Source organism: Seriola lalandi, unplaced genomic scaffold (assembly GCF_002814215.2).
Source record: "Seriola lalandi dorsalis isolate HSWRI2012SDOR001 ecotype SW California unplaced genomic scaffold, Sedor1 jcf7180002054058, whole genome shotgun sequence".
Lineage (NCBI taxonomy): Eukaryota > Metazoa > Chordata > Actinopteri > Carangiformes > Carangidae > Seriola > Seriola lalandi.
The window spans coordinates 53,337-81,069 of NW_019524611.1; the positions used below are offsets into that span (position 1 = coordinate 53,337).

General features: G+C 41.6%; 2 protein-coding genes across 2 annotated transcripts in view; one reads left to right on the forward strand and one right to left on the reverse strand.

Moving 5' to 3' along the window:
• Nucleotides 1–2,272: 2,272 nt before the first annotated feature.
• LOC111652688 (BTB/POZ domain-containing protein KCTD16-like) lies at nt 2,273–13,729 on the reverse strand. Its single transcript, XM_023403032.1, has 2 exons — nt 11,996–13,729; nt 2,273–3,533 (listed from the first exon to the last, which is right to left on the reverse strand). The coding sequence occupies exons 1-2, from the start codon at nt 12,816–12,818 to the stop codon at nt 3,082–3,084; spliced, it is 1,275 nt and encodes a 424-aa protein (XP_023258800.1). The 5' UTR covers nt 12,819–13,729; the 3' UTR covers nt 2,273–3,081.
• A 10,776-nt stretch (nt 13,730–24,505) lies between these two features.
• Nucleotides 24,506–27,733, forward strand: part of nr3c1 (nuclear receptor subfamily 3, group C, member 1 (glucocorticoid receptor)) — a 23,704-nt gene continuing 20,476 nt past the window's right edge. The window contains exons 1-2 of the mRNA XM_023403036.2: nt 24,506–24,814; nt 25,450–26,648. Of these exons, the coding sequence (XP_023258804.1) occupies nt 25,450–26,648 (1,199 nt within the window). The 5' untranslated portion in view covers nt 24,506–24,814. The remainder of the gene's footprint in view (nt 24,815–25,449; nt 26,649–27,733) is intronic.

Genomic DNA, 27,733 nt, shown 5'->3' on the forward strand with positions numbered 1-27,733 from the left:
AGCTGGTGATGATGGGTGCAACACTAGATATTATGGTTTTGTTTTCAGCCCAGTATCAGATATTCTGTATCTGGGAAATCCAAGGTTCAGGGAAAAAACATACATCAAGCTGTTGTAAAATATGCTGTCATCTCTCACAGAAGAAACATGGGAATACGCTACAAACTGGGTCTCGTTCTCACGATTGCAGCCACTTTGACAAATGCGAACGCTGCACAATACAAAAGCAAAGTTTTCCTCCTCAGTCTGCTGTGGAGATACGTGACCACAGGAACACCATTACCTCTCTGAGGCTTGTTGTCTTGTGGGACAGTCCTCTGTTGGCTTTCTGCCTCCAACAAAACATGACACCATTGTTGTTGAATTCACAAACTGATCCTGAATTTAAAACTGAATTGATTTAAGCAGCAGATTGTGTTATCAGCTTTGAAAAGCTCACGTCAAAACATTTTTAAGTTCTGTTTCTTACCTATATGCGCCTTGAGAGTCGTAGTTAACGTCTAGCTCCACGTTTATGAGCACAGTCTAGTGCCTTAAACTCTTTATCAGAAAACTCAGCACTTTGTAATGGAGTTCTTAATCTTTTGTACTGATGATTTAACCAGGAGAGTATCGTGCTGAGCCAAAGATGAAGTACCTCAACTGTGAATCACAACATTTCACAGAGGTATAAAAAAAAAGAAAGAAAAAGCAACTAGACCATCGATTATGCCAGTAAATGTTGTCGATCTCAGCTAACGTTAGCTCCAGGTTGGTTGAAAGTGCCTCTCTGTCTGACGTTTTAAGGTTTCAGCTTACTCCCTTCTTAAGGAGGACATGTTATGACTATCTTTAATGTTCATCATTGTATTCTTGGTGTCTACTAAAATAGATTTACATGCTTCATTGTTCCAAGAAGATATTATTTTTCTTGTACTTTAGGACATCTTACACTCAGAGGTGGACAGTAACAAAGTACATTTACTTGAGTGCTGTACTTAAATATATTTTTCAATTATCTGGACTATACAGAAAATTAATAAATGACTTTTAGTAAATGACTTTTACGCCACTACACTTGCAACTGCACATTCCGACCATGTCCTGCTTTCTGTAAACAAATGGTTGTGGCAATGGCATCGGTTCTGCCTTATCGGTTTGAGCCGGTTGAGAGTTCAATCTTGAACAAGAAGATGATAGACTTGATCCACCTTTGAAAGCGATACTGGAGCAGGAGGGAAATGCCAGAAAGGTGGAGAGAAGCTGTGAAAAGGTCACTCTTCGCTCTGTAATGGACGTCACATGACGATATTCAACTTGGAATATTTTTATGAAAAACTTTTGATTTTTTTTTTATCTGCAGATAGTTACAAACTAAAGTGATATAAATAATCAAATAATGGACAGACAAACGGATTTCATGACCTCTACAAAGATAGAGAGTCCCCACCCTTCGCTGTCTTGCTGGTTTACGGCTACAGAAAAATTAACTGAATTTAACCATTCAGTTAATTTTTCAGTGGATAACTTGGCCGATCTAACAAGATACAGCATGTCAATATTGACAATTGTTTCGGCATTTATATCTTTGTGTGTGTTGCTAAGCTGCTTCACACTAATGCGATCGGGTCGTCAGTGACCCAGTTAAACATCACAAATCCACAAATAATAGTGCAGACATACAGATTGTGAGCCTGAGTCTCCCGTTGGGCGACATAAAGTTGGAACTGCCCCATCCTTCAGAAATAACCTCAACATGTTTGTACTTACAGTGGAGGGAAACGTGGTAAAAATGGACTCCAGCCATTGACTTCTTTGTGGTTATGCCGTCAGCAGAGTATACAAAGTAAATTCCTCCAGGCAACTGAGAAAGGAAAGGGAAAACTCAGAAAAGCATAAAAGGTCCTCTTGAATATGACCTGTAAGCCCACAAAATGTTATGTTAGTGATAATGACAAGTCCCTTGGTGCCTTGGAGGTATGACTGGGTTAGGTTCAACAGTAAACTAGATGCTAATATTTACAACATACGTTTGAACACACTGTTAAATCTTTTCCTTATATTTGTGGTTTTCTGTTTTTGGCCCTGCGCACGCCACTTCAACATGTGGAGAACTCTAAAGCTTGACAGGCCTGCCTGCCTAGTTATAGATGCTAAACTTGCTTCTGTATGCTGTTTGGAAGAACAGATTAGTGAAGGGTCAATTATGAGTAAAAAGCAGGTTGAGAAAGACTGGACTGTCCCTTTAAATCTAAATGTGTTGAAGGTCATGAGACAGTCCACTATTAATAAATACAATTCTAACGCATTTATTAGCTTTTTTGCACACTTACAATCAAGAATTAGATCAATATCCATTGGCATTATATTCTACCTACACAACATCGTCTATCCAACACATAATGACATTAGACAAAAATTTTCACAATGGCAAACATATCTAGGCAGTGCTTTCCTCATTTACGTTAGTCTCAGTCATATCACACCATGTTTACCCATCACACTAAACAGTGAATTGAAATTTTGTTTGATATTGCATAATTATGCTAAGGGTGAAATGACATGCAGTGCCGTTACCAAAGCTTACTATAAGTATATGTGTTATCAGTGGAGTATAGTGATATTCCATTGCTAACTCACAGCACCATCTGGGTACATCCATTTAAAAAACAGCTATTGAGGGCAATTGCACATACAATATGTGTTAAGTTGATGAATTGATATGATGTTGCCCCTGAGGTTGCTTTGTTGCTTCAACTAGTGATATAGCAGTAGACTTTAGTATGCCTGGCTCCCAGCTCTCTGAGTTGAGAACAGGGTTAGCGATGTAAGCCCCAACAGGAGTAACCTGATTTACACATGTGCATATCATACACAACACTGTGCATACGTCACAAATCAATGACTCACGCTGCCTTGTACTGTGTGTGCTCCTCTAGTCATGCTGGCAGAAAAGTGGCCATAGTTTTTTTTAGTACAGTATGTGTCTGAGAGGGTGCAGTCTATTGCCTATGCAGTTAATACTCTCCACTGATGTTGACATGATACTACAGTACCATCTCTCTTTCTTTCGCCTGTCTTTTCTCTTCTTCACACTCGTATTTAGAGACGGTACTTTCTCAGGAGCTCTGATTGCCACATGTACTTCCTCTCTGGAAAGTGATCAGGAATCCTAATGCGCCGGAAGTCCTGAATGCATTTCTCCAGCTCCTGCTCAGGAGTCATCTTCTCCTTATTTGCTTTCCTCTTCGCTGCCTCTCGTTCCCGGACCCCGAAGGTTCTCACGCGGAGCATGTCAGTCTTGCGGCGCATCTCTGCCTGTTGCAGCATATGAACTGGTCCTTTTGGCATGTGGCGGTCCAGTGTCTGGATGTTGGGCTGCCGTCTCACGGGGCCACGGATCACGGTTCCTTGAGGGGAACTGGCCTCTGACTGGGTCTCAGAACAGGACGTGGAGAGGTCGTTGAAGGAAGTGCCGCTCTCTCCCTCACGCTCACTTTTGTGGCTCTTGCAGCAGCAGTCACAGTGAGAAGACGACCACCTAGAGGGCCCGCCTAGGAAACACATAAACCCAAACACACTTGTCAGTTGTTTTGACCACATGCAGTACATTTTCTGTTGCAGCATGACCCAATGTCCCAGCTGTCTGTATGGTGACAGATTCCACAACTAATCAAAAGAAACAGTTGTACTGATCAAACAAATGCTGACAAATGCCTACGCAGCAGTTTCAATGTCATACAAATATCTTTAAACGAATGGCAGATGAGTGTGTGTGGTGGTGTGTGTGGGTATTTAGATGTAAGAACATGCAAGTTATTGGCTTTGACATTTAATTGGGGCTGTGCATATTGCCTCCTCAGATAAGGAGGACCCCAGAGCTTAGTGCAGTTCAGTGTGACTCCCTAAAAGACCTTTCCCATTTCCCAAGGCAAAGTTTGCCTCAGAGCCAAAGCAATCTGGTTTGCCGTCACAGTTTCTTATTAGAATTGTAACCTGGCTGCCAAGGAGTTGGTGTATTATTTTTGTGTTTTCAGATCACTCAGTCAAATAAGTATACGAATGTGCTTTCTACCTTTAGGGAGGCAACAAGGTAGAAAAGCAGGTAAACACACAAGAAAAAAGTTTATGTTGGGTAGTAACAGAACCAGGTCAGTGAATAATGGAGTGAATAGATGTGCCTGCAGACCCTGCAGGTGTCCTGACCTCCTGTCACAAAGATGGGATGAGCAGTGAACCTGGTACGACCAGATTTTAGTAGCCTTCATTCTCCCTCCTGTGCTTACCTCTTGTCTCATCTCACATCCTCCTACACTGCTAATTATGAACCAGAAATACTGTACTGTACTGCTTGCTGGCTTGTGAAGTGTTCAAGAAAAGACAGTAAACACAGTAGATGTCTTTCATTTCCAAAAATATCCGTGAACTATGGTCTCATTAAGATGTACTAACAGGTAGAGATGTGCAGTGTTGAAAACTGCTTTGCTCACTGTAATATAAACAACAGTGTATGAGAAATAAACTCATGCACACAGACTCTAAAACCCTCTTAATAGCTTTTTCCACTGTGATGATAGAGACTCAATACCAATGATATCTCAGAGGGAGCAATAATTTGTCCATTACCTCCTTCCAGTGCATGCACCAATTTATACTGAACAGAGTTCAAGGGAGATTTTAACCTCTCTGCGCGCACTGTAATAATGACCTTATCTCTGGTGCGATGATTGCATTGGGCAGATAGTGAGAGAGTCACTAACAGCTTTTTAATGGCTAATCCATGAGTGAAGAGGCCAATCACTGCACCAATTTCCCCCCACAGAAAATGAATCTAGTTGAATCCAGCAGACGAGCAGCACCGGGCAAATGGATGCAGGCGCTTTAGCAGGGAGGATCAAGAGGCGGGAGGCTGAGCATTGTTTCTAAATGGATGGATGCTGTAGTCCAGAGGGGCAACCCGTTTAGGAAACTAGCCAACACCCAATAATAGCATCATAAAATTTTCAGGCCATGCAGGAGAATGAATTGTATAAAAGCCACTGACAGCCTGAGAAGCACCTGGGCATTCATTTTGTTGTAGCCGACAATTTGTCTAAATAGAGCCCGGACATGGAAACAATTGCTGCCGTATAGTCCATAATGCAAAAAAGAAATCTATTTGTGTGAGAGCGGAGCTTTGATGTCCCTGTCAGAGCCAAGACAGGAAACAACTAAGAGCCTTGTCAGGAAACACAGTCTTTCTTGGGTACATTTAAACAAGTGGGTGTATGTAATACACTTAGGTATCTTTTCAGGGAAGCCATTGATTGCATTCTGTTTTTCACAGATCTATACAGTCTGTCTAAGAGATCATATTCCAACCACATTAAAAGACTGGGGCTCGTCCTCAGACCAGACCCAAGCTGTGTCTGCACTTCTCATAAATAAGACAGAGAGAGGGAGTGGAGTTCTGCGCAGGGGCACGCAGGCGTGTCTCACAGGCTATCCTCAAACTCCTCTCCATATCTAATGAAAGCAGGGGTGTTTGTCCTCGTGCCTGAGAGAGGTCACTTTCATGGAAATTCACCTTCCTGGATGTTGGACTGAAATGACACTTCTTTTTTTTTTTTTTTATCCATTTAAAGGTTTTAAATGGCAGGAAAGTAGGACACGATGGGGACTGAAGGCAGGGAGCTCTGACAAACTCAAATTCAAATGTCAGTGGGTTTCTTGTCAGACATTAGTGTGTTTGTTTTTATCTCTGCCCCTGAACTGACTCATCATGGGTGTCTGATGATTATTTCTTTAAAGGCAGAGCAGCTCTGTGCTTCAGTCATGTAATCTGAGAGAGGCTCGGCACAGTCACATGCTGAACGTTGAGAGGCAAAATTAAATAAATAAATGAACAAAAACGAACGAAGAAAGACTCATCACTCAGCAGTTTTGTGTTGTTATTGCACCAGGAGGCCATAATGCAATTTACTTTATTTTCAGACTTGAGTGACCCAAAGCTGTCTGCCTCTCATATTTGAATCTCTGCAGTGATATGAACTGCACCCTTAATCTAAATAAATGAAAAGAAGTTTTGAACACAAAGCAGTATTTTACATTCAAGCTGTCTGACTCAGACAAAAAAACACTTAACTTCGGAATTTCTTAAATAAACACATCTATTTTATTCACTTTCATTACTGCCTCTTATTTGTCCATACGCAACTAAATCCTTTGAGCCTGAGTGGTGTGAATTATCTACAAATGCTTCAGTTGCTGCACAGCTCTAGCACAAAAACATTTTGGTTGTGAAATAAACATAGGGATAAAAAAAAAAAAAAAAACTGCTACTTGTTACTTTGGTGAAAAAAGCTTTATGTATTTGGGGTAATTTTGTCTGGCGGGTTAAATGTGCATATTCATGCAGCTAGTCAGGGAGTTAAGCTCTGTAAGCGAGTGGAGAAGCTCTGATCTTAGACACACTCTTATATTCTCCGGCTCTCATATCCAGTTACACAAATAATTTTTACTCTGTCACTGCCTCAGGAAGAGTGTAGTTTACATGCTTGTTAGCTCACAAATTAGGCCAGCGTGTCCTTGCAGCAGACAAAAGGCTTGTCTTGCAAAGGCAGTGACTTTCCTTACAGGGAGAGGGAAATCCATTTCACCAAGATAGTCCTATTTGCTGCAAAAGCATCACTTCAGCAGTTTGTGTCCAGCCTGACTGATGGTTACAGCCATCTTCTTGCCAGATATAATAATGTCTGTAATATCTGCATACATTTGAATTTGTCAATATCAATTACTTCGGCCCCCGCCAACCCACTCTGCTGAAACCCCCTCAACAGCAGCAGTTGGTCTGGGTAACCCATGGAGTCCCAAAAAGCTTCCCATGACCTAATTCAAGGGCACAGAGCACCTCTTATATTCTCTCGTAGACAGCCTTGGCCCAAATGATCTGCTTTCCATGAGGAGAGTGACAGCTTCACTGGCTGATTGTTAATGACAAGCGGTTGCTGTCCCCTCCCAGAGTCAGAGGGTGGCTGCCTGCTGAGTGTCTCCCTGACAGGGAGATGAACAAGCCACGCAGACAGATTGAAATGTCTATATCAGCCTCTCCCTGTAGGCCTGTCCCCTGACCCAGCACCACACCACTCCACTGCACAAGGACCGATAAAGCAAGATGAGGCGGGTGGAAAACGAGAAGGCGTCCTTAGTATTCGCAGAGGTCTTTTCATGACCTCAATGATGCCTCAAGAGACTGGATGGAAGAAGATGGGCAATTCTGACGTCCCTCACCCTGTGAAGTAGGTGATATTCAAAGAGATGCATCTGAAGAAATTACATGTAACACTTAGCTCATGCATCACATCCATTTTTAAATTTCCCAGCACTAACTTAGATAACATCAGTTCAGAGTCATACCTTAAAAAAACCTTACAAAGCTTCCCTTCAGGGACGATCCCCCTGTCTTCAGGAAACACTCGGCCCTGCCCACAGTGTAAGTTTCACCATCCCAGTAGCCATTAAGTGTCTCTAGAGGGATCATTAAGGTGTTAGATGTCAGATGGTAAGAGCTGTTATACCTGTTCTCCAACAGCTACACCGTGCAAAAATGGCAGAACCAGGACAAAAAATTACAGTATGTAAATTATGGCTGAACAGTACCGTTAAGTTTTAGTTTCTTCTTTTAAAAGAACTGTGAGTGGAAGTTTCAAGTGTTTCAGGTTTAGATTGACATTTTGCCTTTAATGAAGGAATTGGTTTCGATTCAGTTCAATATGAAACTTGAACATTGCTTGAGATAGGTAATCCATCAAAGTCTATACTTATTCATTTTATTTGTCATTTTGCTTTATCATCACTTGGTAATGAAGCAGGGACTATAGTGTGAAAACTCTCCTTGTTGGTGCGTTCAAGGACACCCCCAACATCTGTGATTTGTGAGTCAGCAGTCCTGCATTATATTGTTGAGGGGAAAAAAAACATAAGACAATCATGTACAGACAGTGTGAGAGGGTTTGTGTGAAGTATCTTACTTCATACATAAAAGGGTTAGTATTCAGCACCTGAAGCTGAAATGGAAACTAACGGCTCCCTAGAAATCAATACAAAAGCTTGTAGTAAGATCTAGAAAACAAACAGCAGCAGCACCAGCAGCAAAGTTTTATTTCTAATGACCTAAAACATGAAAAACCACCACCATGGCCCTTCTAAATTCAGTGCATGCTGCTTTAAAAAGTGATTGATTTCAAAAACTGCATTTTCCTCTTGCATCTGCACCTTTTCAATAAACTCAGATTTACTCCCAAGGTGAGCCAGATTGTCTACTTGGGCTGATGTAGTGCACAAGGTTCTGCAACTATTGTGAGAAAAAATGGCACAAGCGCACACACCCGTGCGTTACTCCTGACCATTTTTCTGCCCAGGTGCTCTTTAAGACGTATATGAGTTATTCATGGGAGCACCATCCATCTCTTGTAGGCGATGCCAATCCATCCAGACTCCAGGCTTTCTGGGAGCTGGGGGACGGCCCAATCTCTGCCTCTATTACACCCAAGCAATTGATTACTTTCCCCCGGTCTCTCCCTTGCCGCCTTGTGGCCATTGTTCAGGAGCCATTATGGCCACACATCGTCTCATTCACAGCCCAAATGAAGACTGCACAGTTGTATTAACAGAGCACACCTGGCAAGTATAATCATTCTCCATCTTTACTGTTTCCCATTTTGACAGGACACTTCTGCACAGCTCTTTCAGTGTAGGAGAGATGAAACTATCTCTGATGATACCAGCACCAATGCTCAATGATGATTTGCTAAGCCACTGTGATGTGGAAGCTGTAATGTCAAAGCAGGTTATGATGTGACTTTGTCCCATGATTAATATTTGCCTGTGAACTGACTGAAACAACCTATTCTATGATAAAATATGACTTGTTCTTTAAATTGCCCTGAAAATAGCTTAGCATTTATCTCTCTAAATTGCATCTCCAGTGGATGAGTGGAGACGAGGAAATATTTTGAGATCACAGATTGCTTTTAAATTAGCCAACGCTCTCCTCTTTCCCCAGAGATAATTGGCAATAAGGAGACCAGTCCCATGCGCCAACCAGGAGGTTAGAGTTTTTAATCACTGCAGCAATAATGTTGTGACTGCCAACCGAAAAACCAAATGTCCCTATCATGCTAAACAACACGCATTTCTGCTTGACAAATACCCTGACAGGATTACCTACAATGGAAAATCTATTTGCAATGAAAAGAAAAATTGTTATGTGTTGATATAAAACTTTTATTTACTATATCAAAATTCTCCATCTATACTGTATGCAAGTCAAAATTTTGACTTACTCTTTCACAATTTTGACTTCATAAATTAAAATTTTGACTTTTTATTTCTTCATTCTGAGATAGAAAATCAGAAGAATTGTTTACTTTTAAATCTCAGAATTTTGATTTATCTTGTAATTTTGACTTTTTATCCAAAAATGTTGACACACTATCTCACAAGTTTTGATCTTTGAATTTTAACTTTCCACAAGCATTTCTTTTATCATGACTAACTTTTCATCTATATATTTTTTATTCTTTTACTGGCAGATATGGGCATCCATGCTTTTCCTTAAAGTAATGTCATTAAGCAGCTGATCCAAACTAATCTAATATCTCAGTTCTGTTAATTCTACTGTGTGCTGGTAATCAATTGTGATCCATTTCTCTCAGACTCAGAGTTTTTATTCAAAGGGTGAACAAGTCATACCAGGTTAAATGTGAATTATTCATCATGGCCATCAGGTGCAGAGACTCTTGTCCATGATGAATGCTCAGACACTGTGTCCTCCTAAGGAGACTGCCCTTTTGCTGAAAGTATCATTTGTTTTAGTCTGTGGAGAAACCAAGAGCATACACCCAACCAGGCAGGAGTGGGTGACAATAATTTGGAGTATAGAGTGTCTTAACTTTATGAAGGAATTCATCCCTTGACTGTGAATACAGATGATACTGCACTGTAAAGTGATGAATAACCACCTTGGGTATTTTGGAAACTGGAGTCTGCACTAATACAGAGAGTCAGTGGAGTCTGTAGAAAGCAACTGATGCACTGAAAAAAGAAGAGCAACATGGATGATGCTAAGGAACTGACAGGCTGGAAGAAAGTCTCTCAATTTATTTACTGTGCCGGATTGCTCTTCTTACACTCTCAACAAACACAGCCTCCTTCTTTCACTCCATATGTGACTGGATGGGATGGGGCAGGCCCAAGAGGGTGGGGGGTGGGGGGGTAAAAAGACAGCAGTGAAGCGTTCCGCTGAAAACAACAAACAACAATAAAGCACATCTGTTTCATGCCCCCCCCCCCTCAAAGGTGCACTTGTCTACATGTATTCTTAGTTTAGGACTACAGTACCTGCCCTAGGCCAGCCAATGTCCCACATTCAGAATCAGGTTACAGTATTAGTTTTGAAAGTGGATGCGGGCTGCTGTGCTGCTGTGAAGCAAGGGGTCTCACGCCTGTCTGCCTTTGATGTGTCTATCCATCATCCTCACTAGGACTCTGTCTCCTAATGCTCGCTATGTATATGTGTGTGTTTCCTTACACCATCACCTTGTCTGCTCTCTTTTAATGAAAACCCAGTCTCTCTCTCACTCTTCTTCCACCCAAAAATGTTTCCTCCCTCGGACTCGATGAACTTTCCTGTCTGATACTTTAATCTATTTTTGCTCCTCGCTCCCTCTCTCTTCTTTCTGCCTCAGTTCTTTCTCCCCATGGCCAGGTCTCATGCAACTTTTACTCCCTCATCCCTCATGCTCAGCCACTCTCTCCTCCATCTGCCTGCCTCCCTCTTCTCCACTTCCTCTCAGCTCGCTTCCTTAAATTCCCTCTCACTTTTTCTTTCCTCCGTGTGCTCTTCTTACTCTGTTTCTTTTTTTCTTTCCATGCTGTACTTATAAGTTTCTCCCCTGTCTCTTCCCTCCTTTGCTTCCACCTCCTACCATCCCATCACATGCCTTTGTCCTAGGGATGTGTCTGTTAATGGGGAAGGGGGGTTAACACCTACACCATATGCTGTGCTTCAAAAAGTTGAATGACTCAGGAAAATCCTACTTGGCTGGATATTACTGCAGGTCATGGCAGACCTCTCTGTTATAATTAGCCTGAATTAACAACACTATTGGTAAATCATTAGCAACCCATATGTCATTTCTTCCTCGGCCCACCCTCCTGCGTCTCCAACCTTTACCTACCAACTGAGTTGTCTTCAGCTCTTCCAAAGGGAGCCATTCAGAATAACGAACAAAGTGCTTTTTAATTGGCCATATGGTCCAACTCCTCCCTCTGCAAAGAGTGGAATGAACCACATTTGCAGCTAATTAAAGCATTTGCTGATGAACAAACTTTCTAGGCAAGTGAAAATCAAAGCTGATTCATAGAGAATGCAGCAGCGCTCATGTGAAATCTTGCTGCCCACTGGTGCTATATTATTCATGACCCATCGGTTGGCAGAATCTGAGCATCTGTTTACGCATGACGCATGTGTACTTGAAGTGTAGCAGCATTGTGACTCAACTCTCATGAGGGCTGTGGGCAAGTTTGCCTCTCATCTCGGACCCAGAACTGAAGTTTAAAGTCACTGCAAGGGGATGCAAAAAATTCAAGAAGGAAGGATGTGCTGCAACCCGACCATGCCTCCTGGTGGTGTGAGCTACACATTTGTTTCTGCCCATCGCCTTTAAATCTGCACCATGCAAACACATTAGACCTTTTATATGGAAAACTATTTTAACTAAACTTTTAAAAAAAAATTTAATTTTACAATTACACTTACTTAATGTGTAAAACGCCCTTCACACAACACCATATGGATGTGTCTATAGCCTGGATGTGGTTACCTAGGGGGAGGGAGGGGCACTGTTTTGCACATTGGGTGTTGTCTGTGTTTAACTACTTTGTTGATTTCATTGTGACTTCTGAAGGTCAAAGCCTCCAATTAAATTCACATAAGTTATGGAATTATAATGTGAAGGAATAAATCTCCACTCACGGTAGAAGATGTACTGTGCGTAATTGGACCAGACCCTGTCATCCGCGTAATGACCGATGGAAGACGCAGTCAGGGACGAATTGCAGGCCACAATGTGAAAGCCGCTCTCTGACAGCATGTCAAAAGCTCTCTCCAAGTGCCTGAACTTGAGGTAAAACCTGCAGGTGTAGCGGTCCGGTGGTCTGTCGGTGTCCCTGTTCTCATTCAGGGCATCTCCAAACACCTCTTTTGCCAAGCCGATCCTGCTGCTGATGAAGATCCGCGGTAACTTTTTGGCTTTGGCATCACTTTGACTTTCTCTGCCTCCTGCCGCGCAAACGCCTTTGAAAGCGACTGTGATGTAGCCATACCTCCTGTCCAAGGAGTAAGAGGGGTAAAACCTCTGGTCGCTGCCCTGCGACACATCATCGAAATCACCGTAGCACAAGTCGTCTGGAAATAGTTTTGACTCCTCGGATGACAAAAGTTTGGCCAATTCTGGCAGCTGGAAGTATTCCGCCTCTCTTTTTAGCCTCCCCCTCTCAGGGAAGTGGTCAGGCAGGACAACTTGCTTGTCTCTAAGGTAATCCAGTACATACCGAAACAGAAAGCCATCTCTGTCAATAAAATAGCGTCCTCTAAGGTCCCGGGACAAGTCATTTGAAGACCCCTTCTTGTTAGAAAACAGCTTTCCAAGTAAGGAATTTGGAAAGCTTGTCAAGGTGGCATGGCGAGTGTAATACACCTGTCCACCCACATTTAGCTCAATGACATCCGATGGGGGGTTTTGCACAGAGCCTTGCTCTTTTGCAGGTTGCGTTTTGCAGTTTTCGCTCAGTGCCATTTTTTGCAGATCTTGCACGAAATCTGAGTCTCGATCGCGTCGCGCAAACGTCCCAGAAGTTCAGGGTGTGGGGTGTAGCTGCATGGTGTTGATGCACTCAGATCCAAAGCACAGTCTTGATTCAGGCTGCAGTCTTCACATCCATGGTCTCATGACAAACAATCCCAAAGGTGTGCCTACAGTATATCCATTAACCCCATGCGTAAATGTGCCTGCCCACGGTGAATCCTTTTTTGAACAGGATCGATTATCATAACCAGCATCGTGTTACACGCATCCACTGCGATGGGTCATGGCTGTGACTTAAAAATAATATAATCCTCACTTCACTCTGAAATTTCCTACCAAAGTAAAAAGTAAAAAAAAAAAAAAAAAAAAATTCACCTAAGTTTCTCTGGAGAGATTCACCCTCTTGCTCTTGGCTTCTAGTTCAATCACATCAGTGCAAGATAAACTGTAGACTGTGCGTGCATCCCATCATCCTGCTACTGAGCGTTGCTCTTCACAAATGGGATGCTGAAAGATGCTCCGAGGCTGCTCACAGAGTGGAGGATGGAAGCGGGACTCCTGTGCGCACCCATCTCTCCAAACTGCTGAGAGCGGAAACGCTTGGTCCGGCCGAAGGTTTAAGATAATGTTGCTCTAAGCTGTGCAAGAAAGAGAGAGGGGAAAAAACCGTCCCGTAAAGTGATGTCTTACATCATCTTAAAGGAAAATGACATTTGCAGAAGATCGACATAAAATGGACTGATGTGGGCGCATCTGTGCAGTTTTTTTCCATGAAATTCTGATCTAGCCACGGGCGACGTGCAGCTGGCGGAGAGGATTCAGGTCTAATGCAGTCTTAACATCCCAGCGTTGCGGATTTTAATCCCTTCTTCTGAGTCTTCACAGAGGCTTTCGCATTTAACGCTTTTAGCTGACGCGCTTATCCCGGGAGACGGGTGAGGGGTTAGGTCCCATCATGCAGTGTCTTGCTCAAAGACCCATCGGCAGTGACAGCCACGCGTGAACAGGGCTGCTGAACTACAGGGGCACTGAAGCCTACAACTACTCTTTAACTCATTTTACACCCGCCAACAAACATTAAATGAAATGGACTAAAATAAAAATGACACTTTGCACTCTTCTGCGTCCTGCATCAGTTCTTTCACCCAGAGCGCTGTGAGTGAATATGAAAATTGATCCCTTCGTCATCGATTTGACTGAGTGAATTCTTACTTCAGCACCAAGGCCAGATCCCAGCTCAGAGGGGCCCATAGGGTGGGCTGCTCCATGCTCTGTCTACTCTCCAATAAACAGATAAAGACTACCTTAAAAAAAAATAAAACAATGCAGTGATTGATACCCCCCCCCCCCCCCCCCCCCCCCACAAAAGAATGTCTTCTCATACTACATTAATCCTTCAGTCCATTTTGGTAGCAAATCCCTCATAAAGTGCACCTCTTTGCAGTTTCTCCCTGCGAATTTTATGAGGGGTAAAAAAAATCCTCATGAAACCTTCATTACTGAGTCATTTGATTCTGGATTATAGTAGCAGGAGGACAGGGGTTTGGGACTTGTACATTATTGCTCAGGGCCTGCTCAGTGAATTTGTCATAGAGCCATCACTGTATACTCCACAGTGAAGCCAAGCACTGTAGGGTGGCAAATCCAGTTTGGAGAAAGTGAGATGCAGGGCTGAATTTAAAGCTTGACAATGCACATCATCATCTATACTGATTATATATACAGTTATACAGTATGTAGGTCACAAGCTAGTTTTGTTTATAAGGTGTAAAACAGATGTGGGAGTAAATTGAAAATATGCATTCAAAGGTTCGTGGTCACCTGAAGTAGGGAGACTAGTTTTATTCTATTTAGCTTGTTTGTTTGACACGAAGTATCAGGTCCCTTATACCCACTGCCCACATTCATGTGGAGCCACCAGCAACGCTAACACTGATCTGGCTTTCAGACTGTTTTGTATCCTTTGTTTGTTTGTTTGTTTGTTTTTTGTGTGTGTGATTTGAGGCCATCTTGTAATAAATCAGAGGCTTTTATTGCTGCAGCGCTGAGAGAAGGCGTTGATGATGGGAGAGCACCCTTGACTCGTGGTTTTGAGGAGGCAGCGGTCACGCTTTACCCTGTTAATTCAGAGTATATTGTGCTGGAGAGGGGTTGCTAAGCAGCCACAGGGGACTGAGTGGGATTCAAACAGTGGGGATTTAGAGCTACAGTGAGCATAGCACTGATCTCTTTTTCTGTGATGTGAGGTTTTACAGCTTATATTATACATGACATTATAATGTTTTGTGGATTGTGTGACCTTAACATTAAGTGGACAACACTGTAATGACAATATCATTCGCTGTAGCTACTCTATGGTGTTTTGTTTGTAACTTCACATATTATATCTCTGGTTTTTGACTTATACAACAAAATAACTTGGAGTTAATTCCCTTGCACTTACTTGGGGATGATTCTCTTCCCATATGTGCTATAAACTCTTTTTCTTATTCATGTCACTCATCCAGCCATTAGAGCCAATTTCCCTGCCTCCTGTCTTAGTTTTATTTCCTGTCCGTGCACTGCTCCCAGCTTAGATTTTATCTTTTGGAAGGGGTTGAATTTCATGCAACTTCAGCATGAATAATTTAAGACAATATGGGTCCCAGCTGAGCGTGAAGTATGAAAATCTGTATGTGCTGTAACACTAAATTGACAATTGTGGGTTTTGAAAGCTCTTGCATTATAAAGTGCTGTGTGGCTTGGGCACAGCGCTGGGTGTCCCCACTGAGTTTAATCAGAGTTGCTGTAAGACAACTTGAGTTATGTTAACAAGTTTCCGTACCCACAGATCTCAGCATCATTATACAGTATATACAGCTTAAATTAATTATTGTAATGCCTAACCTTATAGTCTTCTCAGTAATTTTAAGAGGAATCTATGAGACTACTACTACTATGTCACAGTAACTCTACGAATCTTTATAACATCTATCTTTAAGCAGGAGCAGTAAAACATGCAGTGATAAAATCATGTAGTCAACTGACTTTAAATGACAAAGTTTTTCGGCGCAGCGGCAGTATGTCTCTGAGCTCTTTGTAATATCAGTGGCCTCTACCTTCCTAACTGTGTGCTCATCCTGCTTTTAAAACTGTGGACTCACTGGTTTGTTGTACTTATTTGTAGTTATTAATGGTGGCCAGGGGGCGAAACGGAAACTAAACCTACACATTTGTTATCCTTTGAATCTCTGAATGTTAATGCATGTTTAGAGCTCCACTTTATTCTTAGCAGAAGAAGTCATCTTATTAGTGCTTTCTCCAATACTGCACTTTCCCGGGTCCTTATTTCCATTTAATGTCATAACTTTTTTTTGTTCAACACTGTGGTTAACAATGATTTATTTCATATTGTCAAGTGTGATGCACTATGAAGCTCTTATATAGGTGACTTGAATGTTTGTCGGAGACTAGGTTTTATCTCTGGACTCACTGCTGCATAAAACTGTGTGCATAATAAGTTACTCTTCATTCAGAGTTTGTACAATGGGCGTATATTGATGGAGGAATATATCTTCAGCTAACAGCAGTTTTGTATATCATACTGAGGGGATATTATTTAAATGTTATTGCACAGTGTCTATGTTAGATCATAGATAGTATATTAAGAGGATTTAACTTCACTCTGTTAGACCAAAAATGTTTGTAGATCTCAAATGGCTTCTATAACTGGCTGAGTGTAATGACTTGTGGAAGGAAATCGTGTTGGGTTGTGTTGGTTGTTTGTGTGTAGAGTGCTCTGTAGCACCTACCAGAGGAAGAAGTTGAATCAATTAATGCTTAAGGTGTGAGGGGTCTGCAGTGATAGTGATTTTTAACCTGCGCCCAGAAAATGTACATGTCCTGGCGATTTGGCCCCATTCATATTTTCTGCACACTTAACTCAATATTCAAGCCTGTTCCTGTCCAGACCAGACTGTAACTGATGTGCAGAGAACAAACTCAGTAACTGCACTGTAGAAGTCAATCAACAGCTAATCTTCCTCAGTGACACAGGAAGTAACTTTGTACTTGTAAAGGAGTTTATGTTGCAGACTCAAGTGTGTTCCTGGGAGATCACAGATTCTAGAAACGTATTGGTTTTCACGGCCATCATATTGTTATTGAGTATGATTAGCCAGAGGCGTGTGTGTGCGAAGTCAACTGTCATTTCCATGGTTATAGCACGGGTGTGTTAACCTCCACTCCACCACAAACTGAAATCTTGAACATATTCACAACCATTGTGTCAGAAGAATTCAAATGAGGAATGATTAGAATAGAAATATAAGAATTAAGCAGGTGATGTTCATTGCAAAAGTACTGTACAGGATTGCATTACAGTTTTCATGTGTTGCTTTTACTGTGTCCATCCTCTTCTTCTTCAAGCATGGATGTTATTCATCTTGTATAATATTAAGTTAACACGACCTGATTTAGCCTGGTCTTCTTAGCCTGGTTATCTTGGACAGGTGTGGCACGAGCTTACATTAAAATATGTACAAATATAATGTATTAATCTTATACTATACTGCATACTGTCTACTGTTGTAATTATCCCCTCAGTCTCTTGGTGACGCTCTGTTATAATGCCTGACTCACTGATTCATGGATGCTATGGTGTGTCTCACCCTATCTGTGTCAGTGGAACTGGAGTATGGGTTAGAGCCAAGGATTGTGTATGCAAGTGTTTGTGTTGATGTGGGTGTATATGGGGGGAGGGGGGAGAGAGAGAGAGAGAGAGAGAGAGAGAAAGAGAGAGAGAGCACAGTGGTGTATTGGGGATAGAGAGAGGAATCACTAAGCCTGTGCTTCCCTAATAAAGCATGATTTACTCAGCTACAGAAGCAGGGAAACACTGCATTACAGCTGCATTTTCAGTTTCGATATTTGATTGTAGGCATATGTTTAGGATTTATCCATATTTTCCAAAGTAATGGACCAATGAAAAAACTTTAAACTGTGGCTGCCTTTTTGTTGTTTTGCCTCATTTTTGGTGTTTCTTCTGGAGAAATCCGCTTGTCCTTCCAGAGGAGATGCAGCGGGGGTCTGTTATCGGGAAAGTCGGGCGGGATCTGGAGCTGAAAGCGACGGAGCTTGATGCTCGCCCAGCCCGGGTTGTTGCAGAAGGAACCAGCCAGCTGTGTGAACTGGACACTGCCTCAGGCAATCTTCTGATCAGCTATCTGCATCCTCATTTATCAGCTCTCACAGGAAGATCCCCTTCAGGCATACAGCTTAGTTTGGGATATTACAGATATAAATGAGCAGCCCCGTTTTTTTCTCTGTCCGTGATTATAAACTGAGCCCGACCATTTTACACTGGAAATGACTACAAAAATAAACGGCAATGCTTATCCGGAACTAGTTCTCAAAAAGACTTTGGACCGGGAGGCACAAGCTGAATATGTGCTGAAAATCAATGGAATCGATGGGGGAAATCCAATCAGATCAGGAACTGCTTCTATCCATATCTGTGTTCTGGACGCCAATGACAATGTCCCCAAGATGGCAGGAGTTATTGAAATGAACCCTCTGAGTGGAGAAGTAAAGGTGGCTGATCTTATTGACTATGAAGAGGCCAGTGTGCATGAGCTGGTTGCTCAGGCTAATGAAGGCGGTGGTCAGGCCTCTCACTGTAAACTTATAATTGATGTCATTGACATCAATTATAATAAACCAGTGAAATAAAGTCAGCTGCTACTTATGTGGCGAAGACTCTAAACCAGGAACTATAGTGGCCCTGATTAATATTTATGACCTGGACACAGGAAGCAGTGGGTGCATCACGTGTTCAATCTCAGACAATGTTCCATTTAAATTTTTATCAGAGGTGAAAAACTATTACATGTTAGTGACTGACGGAAGAGAATTTCAACCAGAGCACAACATCACAGTCACTGCCGCTGACGCAGGCTCTCCCTCACTCTCCAGTGTAAAGGTTCTTAAAATCAGAGTGAGCACAATGCCAAGATTTTGGAAAACCAACCCGTTGGCACGTTTGTGGAGTGTCCTCTTTTCTTATCATCCATCTGAGAAACAGGGGAGCTCTTCACATGGCGTGTCTTTGATTATGAACAGTCAGTCCACTTCCAAATTAAGGTGACAGCTCGAGATGAAGGCCACCCTACATTCTCCTCTACCTGCACTATAAATGTTTTCATTGAGGACCAAAATGACAATGCACCCGTTGTCCTATATCCTGTCCAAATCACCTGGTTCATCGCTGAAGATATGGTGCCAGTTGAAGCGCCTAAAGGGTATCTGGTTACTAAAGAAGTAGCTGTGGACGCCAACTCTGGCCAAAACGCCTGGCTTTCTGACAGAATAATCCAAGCAACGCAGCCTAACATGTTTACAGTAGGTCTGCACACAGGAGAAATCAGAACAATGTGAACATTAATGAAGGACGATGAACCGAAACAAAGTGTTGTTTTTTTGGGCCGAGGTCTCTCTCTGCCACTGCTACAGTTAGCACAGTCATTGGTCACGGCCTCCCTGTTTTAAGCAAATGTTTTGAGCTTGCCGATGAATCACAGTGAACCCCATTCCCCCATGATCTGATTTAAACATAGAGGCGATCTTAACCTTGTACACAGTCTATCTTCTGAAATGTTTTTGAAAACAGCAACGAAGTCATTATTCTTTTCTGACTGTTTGTATCAAAGACTGTAAAAGTTTGCATCAGACAGTTGTTTGTACGGTGGCCCCGAGAGCTCAGTGCACTGCAACTTAAGAAAACACATGCAAATGCACAAACATGTTGTAAATTCAGAAAAACATCTTCATCAATTTGACAACACATGCGCTGCAAATACACACAACACAATGGAAGTGCTTCCAGGGGACAGTAAAAAGTGATGAACCTGGCTGGGACTTGTTGTCCAAAGCCCAATTGTGACTTTTGAAGTTTAAAGCAATGAATAACAAGTGCATCCCAGCTGGGTTCATCATTTTCTTTTGTTTTAAGTAATTTTTTGCCTTAATTCGGATAGCGAGAGTGAGAGAGAGACAGGCAAGTCAGGGAAAGAAAGTGTGATATGCCACAAAAGGCCACGAGTTGGACTCGAACCCGGGTGGTTAGGATCACGCCTTCATGGTACCAAAATGCACGTATCTTGACTTAGCGGTCTCAGATTTTCCGACCCCTGTGTGTGTGTCTGTGTGTTTACACTCTAACTATATGTACACACTTGTGAGCTACACTTGTAGCCTATAGTCTACAATCAATAGGAGTTGACCCAGAATTAATTTCTACCCATTTTCTATCTCTATTCTTTATCTCTTTTCCTCTGTATCTCTTTTTCACCATACATAAACTGTGCTGAAACCAACAAACATACCCAATATTCTGAATGTTTAAAGGACACGTTTCTTCTCACTGCTTTGGAAGTCATATTCATGCAAGAACTTAAATTTTAACTTGCAGTCTTACGACACAGGCAGCTGCTCAAATGTAGGTCACTACATTCCACTGCTCAAATGTAATGTTTTGCTTTGTCTGTCGTGGGCCTGTCTTTGCCTCTTTTTATGCTTTTATATAAAAAGATCTTTGCACTTTTACATATAGTTAATTTTTACTTGGAACGCTGCAGCCAAGTTTTGATATTATAGTATTATAGTTTTGATACTACTATTACTTAGACTATGTTATGTTTTCACAAAATAACACATGATTTCTTGTATGACAGAGACATGAAAAGAAGCCCTGCGCTACATGTCATGAATTGAACACTATGTAAACAGATTATATATATTTGATGAAAAATAAACATGAAGAGAATATTGTGTTCTAATTCTCCATCGGCCTAATGAGCTTTTGCACAGAGCTTGTGAAGGGCATGTGTTAAGGACATGAACAGAAACTAAAACAGACGACTTGCTTGCATGTCTTTGTCAGATTGCCAGCTGCCACCAATTCATAGTAGAAATAGCTTTAAATTAAGGACAAAACCAGTTGTCATAAGTTTGGCTGTTTACTTCAGGCAACTATTTTGTCTTTTAATTGTCCATTTTAAAAGAAGAAGGACTACTTATACAGTTTCAGCTTTAATGAAAAAGCAAAGTTTTCAGTCATAGGTTTTTGACAGTCGGGCATGATAGCCTGATGAATTCAATACTAATTTTTCATCTATTAAAATGTTGCTTCTTGTATTTAGAGATGGCTTCTTTCAGAGGTTTGCTGTCTTCTTTGGTGTGACATTTTCTTCTCTGTATTAGACGTTATTCGCTTAAATGTACTTAAATCAAAAAGCCCACTTTTCTTCATGCTTTCCTTAAAGTTTATGTTAGACAGCAGATCTATCTTGTGGCACAGGCAGCAAAGAAAATCTCTAAGAAGGGTTGTAGTCTGCATGAAGTTCTCAAGTTGTTGTACTGTATGTGGGTAATCATAAGGATTGTATGAGGGGACAGCTCAAGGAGTGAATGACCAAGTGAACTACAGAGAATGACTGAGTGAGTAGACTGAGAGAAGGACTAAGTGACTGAGTGAATGTCTGAGAAAAGTGTGTCACTTAAAGAGTGACTGACTGAATAGCTTAAGGCGTAAATTATTAACCACGTAAAACCAAGTTAATGACAAAGAAAGAGAGAGTGAATGACTTACACAGTTACTGACAGATTAACACTGACTCTGAAAATGACAAAATGAAAACGAGAGTGAGAATAATAGAAAAAGAATAACTTACTGAGTACCTGAAAAAAGAGTGTGGGTAAGAGACTAACAGTGTGTGTGTGTGTGTGTGTGTGTGTGTGTGTGTGTGTGTGTGTGTGTGTGTGTGTGGGTGTGTGAGAGAACTGACTTATATAGGTCCCATTCAAAGTCCTTAATTTCTTTAGTAAACTGGAGAAACAAGGGTTGACTCTTGTCATCTTTTTCTGGGCAACCTTCCCTGGATGTTTTGCTTTGCTTTGCCCCGTCCAGCTTTGGTTACTCTCTCTGGATTCATCCCAATGAATGGCCTGAAAAACAAAAGTGTGTGTTCAGAGTTGGTGATAATTATAATAATAATAATAATAATAATACAAATCTGTTACAGCACATATTATCTCGTATTAACAGCACTGTTAACGTTTTCTTTTTTACAGTGCACAGCAACTTGAGTGTCAGAATAACATGGCATATATTAATCCAATAGGCCACGCCCTCATCCATCAATCAATATGACACTTCAGACTTTGGTTAATAATTTCCCCCAGAGCACTAATTTATGGATGGCGGCATTGTACTCAATAAACCTGAATCTTTTGCTGCCCAAAGGCAAATTCTATCAGCGACTTCTTTTTTCCAATGACACTGACTTAATTGTTAAACAATATTTCTATCCTTGTCCTGAAAATGTGGTTCTGCATGCTTGGTACATAAACAGCATAAAAAGGTGTTTAACAAAATCTGAGAAGAGCGCTTAAATAGTGACGCTCCAACATGGAACCTGATGCTCCATACAGGACATCTGGCTGCAAGACAAATTAAGTCTTCAAGCCTTCAAAACACAGGTGTAAATGATCAGAGCACAGGCATGACATCACATCTCCTGAAAAACACACAAAGGTTGAACATGTTGCAAAGTGTTATTAAAAGCCTGTCTTAGTTTAAAGCCAAGTCACCATGACAATATTCTATTACTTTAACGGACTTTAGAACAGTAAGAAACCATAAAATACAAAATTATTTACTCACATTATACAGAAGTGTAGAAATCATAATGACTACCATACTTTATCAGCTGTAATGAAACTGTGTTGATGTTAGTAAAAATGAATAGGATGACATCATGATCACAGACGTCATACAGTAAAGGGTAACAGATGAATTCATGAAAAGTTGCTCTCCACACGTTCAGATAAATTATTACTGAAAAGTTTCCCCATGTTAGGTTTGTATTTCACCCACTTTCACCACTACGTATTAGTACATTTAGATACTTTGTTGTGTTATTAGAGCTTAAAAATGTCTCTACCAGTACCTACCTTCTTATCTGTGAAGAACTGATCCTCCTCAGACTACACAGACTGATGTCTTGCATGGGGTCCAGTCTCCTCACATTCATCAACCAGTGCTTCAGTCATGGCTAAAAACATACAAAAGCACAAAACATTTACTTACCGAAAAAACTGGATGTATGCATCCCTCCATCCAGTCTGGTTAGTACCGAAGAACGGGCCATAATTAATAATAAATCAATTAATAAATAACTAACAGCAAAACTGTCAGTGCAAATTTCTTCGTTCACCGGCAAATATCGAGAAAATAAAAGTAATGTAACACAACTGAGTCAAGACGACATGCATTAGACTCGATCTGTCCTCCGGTGACAGACCCCCCGGCCTGCCCCGTCAGATTATCATTTATTCCAGACCAGGCATGTCAATCAAACAGACACGCCCCCATCTTTAACGCCTAATATCTAATAAATTAGAAAAATATTTCCAGATGGACCATCAGAACACTGAACAAGAGGTATGAATATAGCCAATGATACCGTAACGAGTTGTGTAAAAGATTTGTTGATTTAGTATTTCAGTAGAGAAGTTGCCTTTTTTTTTTTGAATGAATGGAGTTGTTCAGGTTCAAAATGGGAGTTTTTTGGAGCCAGCCCCTAGCGGCCCTTCAGTGGTATTGCACTTTAAGGCATTTCACTTTTCAGCACCGGAGTATACATCCAATTTAATGCCCAATCTATGAGCTGGACTTATCTGACAAATTTCAAGTAAATCTGACTTGCAGTGGGAGGGTAGTGACATCATTTGTATTTATTGGGCCAAGTTTCATGTTTCTAGTTCATTCCAGCTCAGGGCAATTTCAGCCGTGGCAGGGAGGGGCAGGTGATGAAAGAGTCAGAAGTGTAAAATGTCCTAACCCTAACCCACAGCTAAAGTTCATTTATTTTTAATAGCTTAAGTTAAAAACAAATCAGCTTTGACCTCTTTTAATTAATCAAAATGTTCTTTGCAAAATAAGCCACCTTTCTTTATTTGGACCTCACTATGATTTTAAAGTAGTATTGTGGTAGGATACCCTGCATGTGCATTATTGCCTGCGCACTGTCTGTCAACTGAACATACTGAATTGACACAGACCAATATTTTGTCATTGTCAAAATAGTTTTGTCATAACTATGACAAAAGTACAGTTCAAAGTTAAAAACACAGACAAATGTTTTGTCACATGTTCAGTTGACAATGACAATGCGCGTGTGGATATATTTTTGGCACAAATGGAACCCTGTACATTATAATCCCTTATTTTAGCCATGGGCAACGTCTTTGGTATTTTTCGTCGTCTTTGGTGGAATTAAAAATCACTCAGTTCCCCTGCATGAACAATCATGAAATACGAGGCAAATGCTGATGTTTTGATGCGCACCATTTGCCGTTGCTCTTCATTCGCTGTTGTTTGGGTCCTGGTACTTGTGCGTATGCGCTTAAATTTCATCATTAATTTACACTGAAATGAATGGTTTCCAAAGAAAATGAGAATACGTACCTATTGCTCTGTAATTGGTTAAATGTTCTCCGTTTTCATTTTAAATCCCCAAACTCGGGGAGTTTGCTTGAGCTCCTGCACGGACCAAGCTGCAATTACCAGATACGGCCAGCAGGAGGCACTGCACGTTGTAAACAGGTCAGCCATGGGGCTGGCTTACCCTGTTCTCCATTTTGTATGTTTTTCCTGGAGGTTAGCGCTTACTTTCCTAATGGCTAGCTGCGAATCACCACAGACCAGCCAGTTTAACGCAGTTTGCATGATAATGTATAGTTAGATCGGACTGGAAGACTGAAAACTCATAAACACACTCAGTATTGGGTGTTTTTGTCGTTTTATCTAGCCATGTAGGTAGGACACGACGCGTCAAGGAGACACGTTAACAAACATTGTGTGTTGCGTGCTGTGGATTGCCACTTTCAACCAAAACAATGTTGACAAACGACCCGTGGACACATATCAACAAACAGTCATTTCGAGGGTAAATATGAGTTCTTATTCACATTTTAGTTTATGTATGTGTTTACCAAATATAGCTACAGTACCGTAGCACATGTTATGCTAAATGTGCGGTTATAAGGGCTATGTTAGCTCGCATGCTAACATTACTGTCAACGACATCAGAGAGAAATGTAGGCACATAGCCACTTTGACTGTTAGCCACATTGCTACCTAGCATGTCAGTAGTTAGCGACAAGCAGCTGTAGCATATTATCTTAGACTTGTCTGAACTTTACGACTATGTGATTTGTGGTCCTACCCCTGTTGTGTGTGTTTATTTTAAGCACATTGTATATAAAGGTGGACATGGCTGTCTATGAGTTCAATATTTTACTAATAAGAATAGCTAACGCAGTTAGCTAACCTTAGCTGCGTTAGCTGTCATGGGCGCGCAGTGGACATGCTTGGCAACTTTCTTTAGTCTTACATTGACCTAACGTCAGATTGTTGCTCTTTACATGTGCGCAACCTGAAACTATTTACATTATAGTGGCAGTAGCCTTTCAGCACGTCTGCAAATCCCTCTCTCGTGTGTTTATCAATGTTGTGGCTATGCACTCCATCTAGCCTCGTCTGTTAATGCTTTTTCTCTGTCTCCCCCCCCCAAATAAAAAGATGGATAAAGGTGGAGTGAAGAAGATAACATTTAGAAGAGATGACCTTTTAAGCAAATTGGTCTACACTGAAAGCCCTGAGGAGGGAGGTCTGTTGAAAGTGGCTCCTCACAGTGCCATGTCCATCACCTCTGCCACTTCTGTCGTTCTTCCATCCAGCCCATTGATGCGGCCAGGACAGGTTCCTAACGGCCTCAGCAACAGCCCCCTTCCAGAGGAGCTCACCTCTGCCTCTTTCACTGCCACCGTAGGCCCCTTTTTGGAAGACCCAGAGCCCAGGGGCCTGACCAAAGATCAGAGGCCTCAGCAGCAGCAGTTACTCCAAACACAGACATCCATTACGTTTGGGCGTCAAACTTTGGGGGACACTTTGCCCCAGTTGGAGGCCAGCATAGCAGACATTACCCAGTCCTCCATGGATTCACTTATTGGAGGATCAGATCCCAATTTCTTCCCCATGAAAACAGAGGATTTCTCCATGGATAAAGGAGACCAGGATCCCATTGACCTTGATCATGCCTTTGATCACATTGGGAAAGATGTGGACGTGCACCAGAAGTTGTTCAGTGACAACACTCTGGACCTGCTCCAAGACTTTGAGCTCACTGGGTCTCCCTCAGATTTTTACGGAGGGGATGATGCCTTTCTGTCCACTCTGGCAGATGATTCTTTGCTTGGGGACGTTGGCTCAGAGAGGGACATAAAGTCTACCTTGGTTGAGAGCAGTAACAGCAATGGGGCAGTCTCTGTTGCTCTCAATGGTAGCATTATGACAAGTCCAGATCAGTCCTGCTCCAGCATGTCCACAACATCCCCGCAAACCCCTACAACCACTTTGTCTGCATTGGTGAAGAAAGAAAAAGATGCTGGCTTCATTCAGCTCTGCACCTCAGGTGTGATCAAACAGGAGAAGACGTCTGCAGGCCAGAGTTATTGCCAAATTAGTGGCACGTCCTCCACAGTCATACCAAGCTCTAACCCCATTTCCATATGTGGGGTCAGCACCTCTGGAGGACAGCGGTACCACTTTGGAGTCAGCCCCAGTAGCAGTGAAGCTCAACAGCTTAAGGATCAGAAGCCAGTGTATCTCCCAGTGACCACCATTAGTGGAGCCTGGAACAGAGGCCAAGGTTTGGCGGACACCTCAGCGATGCAGAGGCCCAGTGAGGCTTTCTCAAGCTCTCCATCATACCCAACCAGGTAAGAAATACAGGCAGTACTCAATTGAGTTGTCTGACCTGACCTTTCATTTTGGTCTCACTAATTTAAGATAATATATTGCTCTGTTAATCCCAGTTATGTTTTAATTAATCTGCCCTGATACCACCAAACATCTAATGTTCTTTGCTCAAAGACCAGAGGTGTTTGTCTGTTTCGTATAGCATCCATAGGTAGAGGAGTGTCATCTCCTGGCAGCACAGTTTTGCCAGGATTTCAAAAGCTTGTCTTTGTGCTCAGGATGAACATAATACTGACGTTTGAAGGCTGTTTTTAGCTATCTACCTTTAGAAATGAAGTTCACCTGAGAAATGTCACTGTGAAATGTCAACATAAAAAGGTTTTGGGCTCACTGAGACTCATGACAGGGTGGATGTTATTAATTAAAATGCTGGCTGCTGATTGTTTGTTTTACCCCACTTTATGGTTCACCTGCTCATAACCTTGTGTGTTAGATAATGGGTTCAGTGTTATAATTGAGGTGAGTGCAGTCAACGAAGAGTCAGAAAATGAGGGTTTCATGTACCTGATACATATCTATTTAAAAATGCCATAGTCTAAAATAATTCTTAGTCAGACATCGGCTTCTGTTGTTTATAGTTTAACTTAGGCAGGCTTTTTATCTGGTTTCACAAATCAAACATTGGCGATTCTGGATAACTGCTCTCACAAAGTTTGTCGTGTTTGTGCATGCACGTGAAGGAGTTCGTTTGTAACAAACAACCAGTCACGTGCAGTATCATCAGATAAAACGCAGGACATCTAATATATGTTGTAAATATTGATCCCTGCGGGAAATTCAGGTCATCACAGTTACAAAAAGTACAGAGTCAACAAAGTAAAAGATAGATGTTACTAGAATAGAGCAAAAAGTAATAGAAAAAGTAGAAATGATGCAGTCACCAAATGCAGAATGCAGCTGTCCATAAAATTTTGTTGAATTATATTTGGGGGTTGTGTTAAGTAGCCTGAGGTGGGTGTGGAAAGGAAGACAGAAGAGTACAGGAGATGGAAAAAAAAAAAAAAAAAAATTCTTGAAGGAAGCTTTATGCAATAATCAATTGCAG